Source organism: Quercus robur, chromosome 11 (assembly GCF_932294415.1).
Source record: "Quercus robur chromosome 11, dhQueRobu3.1, whole genome shotgun sequence".
Taxonomy (NCBI): Eukaryota; Viridiplantae; Streptophyta; class Magnoliopsida; order Fagales; family Fagaceae; genus Quercus; species Quercus robur.
The window spans coordinates 23599772-23604950 of NC_065544.1; the positions used below are offsets into that span (position 1 = coordinate 23599772).

The 5179-nt window shown below is 42.4% G+C and overlaps 2 protein-coding genes across 2 annotated transcripts; both read right to left on the reverse strand.

Annotated features, from left to right (window-relative positions):
• Positions 1–1350: 1350 nt before the first annotated feature.
• LOC126704861 (uncharacterized mitochondrial protein AtMg00310-like) lies at positions 1351–2118 on the reverse strand. The gene has a single exon (XM_050403853.1). The coding sequence runs from the start codon at positions 2116–2118 to the stop codon at positions 1351–1353; it is 768 nt and encodes a 255-aa protein (XP_050259810.1).
• Positions 2119–3255: 1137 nt separating this feature from the next.
• Positions 3256–4289, reverse strand: LOC126704862 (uncharacterized). The gene is made up of 2 exons (XM_050403855.1): positions 3863–4289; positions 3256–3770 (listed from the first exon to the last, which is right to left on the reverse strand). The coding sequence occupies exons 1-2, from the start codon at positions 4287–4289 to the stop codon at positions 3256–3258; spliced, it is 942 nt and encodes a 313-aa protein (XP_050259812.1).
• Between the last annotated feature and the right edge of the window lie 890 nt (positions 4290–5179).

The following is a 5179-nucleotide window of genomic DNA, read 5'->3' on the forward strand; positions in this document are numbered from 1 at the left end:
TAATTTTTTGTTAAAATTGTTAGTGTATAGCTTAGACTAGTTTAGCCCATTGGGCTTAGCCCAGTATACTGTACTTGTAGTTTACTCCTTTTACTTGTATTGCACACATACCTAGCCTATATAAGGTTCTCTATTTTTTTTTTTTTTTGAAGAGGATAACATCCTCATAATTCATTCAACAAAGATAGAATCAAAGTACAAAGCCTCCACCACAGGGGGGGGTGAATCCTCAATCCATACAATATCCTCCACTAAGTCCTTGGCATATCTAGCTAATACATGAGCAACATTATTTGCACTTCTCTTAACAAAAGAAACCTGCACCCACCTAAGTTTATCAAGCATACATAATACATCCTGGAGAATATGACCCAGCCAAGACAACAGCCCCTTCCCCGTGCTCAATGCATCCATGAGAGCTTGGTTATCACCTTCCAGAACCAACTCTAAAAACCCACACTCCACCGTAAATTCCACTGCTCTACGATAAGCATAAATCTCCGCCTCTTCACTACCCGTAACCGGTGGACCCTTTGCCGATAAAGACGCCATAACTTCTCCTTTGTCATTTCGGAAAATGGCTCCAACCCCAGAATTTTCACCATCCTGGAAAATTGACGCGTCAAAGTTCAACTTGAAGTGTTCCACAGGTGGTGGTCTCCATCTTGACGGCCACGATATATGAGGTGAGGCGGAAAGCTGGACGTTGGCTTGCCGAAACTCCGCCAGAAAATCTTGCGCACACTTGATTAACAACTCAGGTGGCTGTATCTACTTCCCATGCATTACACCATTTCTTTGGTTCCAAATGATCCACGCTTGGACCAGGAAAAGCTCCAGTTCGTCAGTAGACAAGCGAGCAATCAGTAACTCCATAAGCTGAAGTATATCACCTTGATCTCCAGTAAATTTTTGTAGCCAAACCAAACACCCTGCCCAAACATCCCGCGCCACACCACAGTTCCAAAGAGCATGTATACCCGTTTCTGCTTCAAATTTGCACATCTCACACCTGTTATCCTGTATTATCTTTTTGTGCACCAAATTTACCCAGGTGGGCAGTATATTGCGACAAGCGCGCCAGCCAAACACTTTAATTTTGTTTGGCACTTTCAGCTTCCACAGAACCTTCCAAACAGCACCTCCCACTGCTCCGTTGGAACACTCTGCCCCATTTGCTTCCTTTTGCACTTGTCAAGCTACATGATACCCAGACCTCACAGTGTAATCCCCTGACTTGGTGAAGGTCCAAAACAGATCATCATTAATAACTCTTTTGCTTAGCGGCACACGCAATATAGCTTCCCCATCTTCCCGGTTGAAACGTTGCATGACAAACTCTCTGTCCCACTACCTAGTATCCGGGTCTATAAGGTCAGCAACCATACAATCTTCTTCAACATTATGGGCTGGATGTAACACTTTATTGGTAGGATAGTTGGGAATCCATGCATCCCTTAGAGCTCGGATTGAAGTTCCATTACCCACCCTCCAACAAGACCCCCTCTGAATCAATGGCTTGGCTGCTAAAATGCTCTTCCAAGTGAACGAACAATTGGGAGAATCAGTGGACTCCAAAAAACTGCTTCTAGGGAAATATCGTGCTTTAAAACAACGGCTAAGTAAAGACTCTTGATCTTGTACTAATCTCCACCCTTTTTTGGCAAGCATGGCTAGATTGAATTGCCGTAAATCCTTGAACCCCATTCCCCCATCCACCTTTGGTCTAGTTAATTTTTCCCAACTCAACCAATGGATCTTCCTCTCATTTCCAACTTGCCCCCACCAAAATCGAGCACAAAGGGCTTGGAGTTCTTCACATAATTTGACAGGCAATTGAAACACACTCATCGTATAAGTTGGGATTGATTGAGCCACAGCTTTAATAAGTATCTCCTTACCTGCTCTTGAAAGCATTTTCCCTTTCCACCCTTGAAGCTTTTTCCACACTCTATCTTTAATAAACGAGAAAGTATGGTATTTCTTCCGGCCCACTAGAGTAGGGAGACCAAGATCTGATTCAAATCTGTACACTTCACTCACCCCCAATAAAGCTTTGATTACATCTCTCTGTTGAAGTGAAGTATTATAGTTGAAATAGACAGACAATTTATCCATGTTTATGCATTGGCTCGACGCATCTGCATACAATTTCAAAATCTCCATAATTGCCTTTGTCTCCCTATCTTTGGCTTGGCAAAATAGTAAGGAATCATCTGCAAACAACAGGTGAGAAATACTAGGCGCTCGCCTACAAATAGAGACACCATGAATAATCCCATCTAATTTAGCCTTTTACAAGAGAGATGTAAACCCTTCTGCACATAAAAGAAACAGGTAAGGTGATAGAGGGTCACCCTACCGGATTCCTCTAGATGGATGAATCAAGCCATATGGCTTTCCATTAATTAAGACTGAAAATGAAGGAGATGAGACACAACTCATAACCCTATCCACCCAAACTTCTGGAAATCCCATCTTGATCATTATCCTTTTTAAGAAATCCTATTCTACCCTGTCATAGGCTTTACTGACATCCAGCTTCAAGGCAAGTGCTCTAGTTTTGCCTTTCTTTCTTCCCTGCATCGTATGTAGGACTTCATAGGCAACCAGCACATTATCTGTAATTAGTCTTCCTGGCACGAATGCACTCTGGGTTAGGGATATAATTTGGGGTAGAATTTGCTTCAACCTGTTAGCTATCACCTTTGCAATAATTTTATAAATGACATTACAGACGCTAATAGGCCTGAAGTCAGAGACCTTAACAGGATTTTTAATTTTTGGAATGAGCACAATAAAAGTATGATTCAAGGCAGGAGGCATATAACTAGAATTACGAAATTCAAGAACAGCAGACACCACATTATCACCAACAATATGCCAAAACTTTTGATAAAAAAGGGCATTCATACCATCTGGTCCAGGAACCTTTGTAGGTCCCATTTGGAACAAGGCTGCTTTAATTTCATCTGCTGTATATTCACTGGTCAATGTTTGTTGCATTTCAGTGGACACCTTCTGTTGTACTGCTTCTAGACACTCCTCAATCCGGGAACATGAACTTGTAGAAAACATATTATTAAAATAATCCACAGCTACTCCTGCCACTTCTTCTATATCCTCCCATCAACTACCCTGTGGGTCCAAGATCCCTTTAATATAATTTCTCTGCCTTCTTTGAGATGCTTTTGAGTGAAAAAAGATTGTATTCTTATCCCCATGTTTAATCCAATTTACACGAGACCGTTGAGTCTAGTATACTTCCTGCTTTCTTAGCCATTCATCCAGCTCCTTACTTGCTTTGATAAATTCACTTTTGTGCTGTATAGTGGGAGGAGCACAAGTCAGCCATTCTATTTGCTTTTGTAAAGCCTTTATCTCATTTGTGCCTGGATGGGTTTTAGTAGCACCCCAAGCCTTCAACTCTTCACTACACCCATTTATCTTTAATCTGACCGCCTCCAATGCCGACTCACCAACCCCACTGATTTCCCAAGCCTCTTGGACTACCTTGGTGCAGTCATCCCACAACAGCCATGCTTCTTCAAATTTGAAACTATGTTCTCCCCTTACATGTCTTCTCAGAGCTGCATGGTTCTGGAGTATCAATAGGAGATGATCCGACGCATGCGAAATAATGTGTGTAACAGTAGTTTTAGGAAACTTCAACTTCCAAGCTTCATTAGCTACAGCCCTGTCCAGCCTTTCCTTAGTATTTGTCGCCCCTGGTCTCTTATTATTCCAAGTATAAGGGTAGCCAATGAACCCTAGATCAGTAAGATGACACCGCTCCAAAGCATCTCGGAACGCATCAAGTTGTTAGATGAAACTGGTTAGCTACTTAATTTCTCCATCGAACACAACATCTCATTAAAATCTCCAATGCACATCCAACCACCATCAACGAATGAAGAAATATGAGAAAGAAGGATCCAAGACTTGAAGCGGTCTTTTGTTTCTGGCCATCCATAAAATCCTGTAAGCAACCAACGAAAACCATCACTTTCGGTCACCCAAGCAGAGATTTGGTTATCCGAAAATTTAAACACATCTAACATTATATCTTCCTTCCATAGCATAGCAAGTCCACCACCCAATCCCGGTTTTTTAACAGCAAACTTATTCTTGTATGGTAACTCACTGCACCATTGTTTTATTCCTTCGATATCGAGCCAAGTTTCCATGAGGAAACATATTTCAGGAGCTTGATCCTTCACTATTTTGTGAAGACTACGAACTGTCCAAGGGTTCCCAAGCCCTTGGCAGTTCCAACTCAAAAGTTTCATTGCTCCCGGCAAGGGTGGTCATCCACCCCCGCCAATGTGTTATCTGCTTTTCCATCTTCCTTGTCTCCCTTAGTATGTTTATAATACGTAGGTTCTGCCTCACTGTAACCATTTGCATTCATAACATCTTCCAGCCCTCTTTTACCCATAATGGACTTCAGTTTATTATTAGATGACACTAATGGCCCAATATCCATTCTATTCAGCCTTGTCCACGTTGTTTTTGGCTTATTGGGCTTTGCCTCTACATGGCCCAAACTAGAGTTATCCATGTTGGACGTACAGTTAGCCTCAATATTTAAGTTTTGGTGCACAGCTTCATTCAACGGAAATAACAGCACAGTATCAGCCTTATTAGAATTTATGTCAGCATTAACTACCAAGATTTTTTCCTAAATTTCTGCAACGCTCCCTCCAACCATGCAGTTTCCATTCCGAGATTCGTGGCCTGCCCTGTACTTCGAAACCCTAGCCATTGCCGTCATCACTTCCGTCTCATCTTCATTCTCCGATGCCGGTGTATCAGTGCTACCCATCGGTTCTGACCTCATCGGATTCTCTCTACTTCACCATGGTGAAGATTTGGTCCTTCCACTATTTGCTTTAAGCCACTCACCATATTGGTATTCAACATTGTCGGTCTCCTTAGATGCTGCAAAGTGCGCCAGGCAATGTCGAAGATCGTAACCAAGGATCCCACAAAAATGGCAAAACATAGGCAACCTTTCATACTTATACGTAACCCAGTGACGTTTGCCATCCGATCCCAATAGAAAACCTCCTCTCTGAATCGGTTTGGAGATAGGAAGGGCCACCCTAACTCTCAAGAAAAGCTTCTGGTCATCTGTGCGCCGTCGACGCTGCACATCCTCAATCGACCCCATTTTATT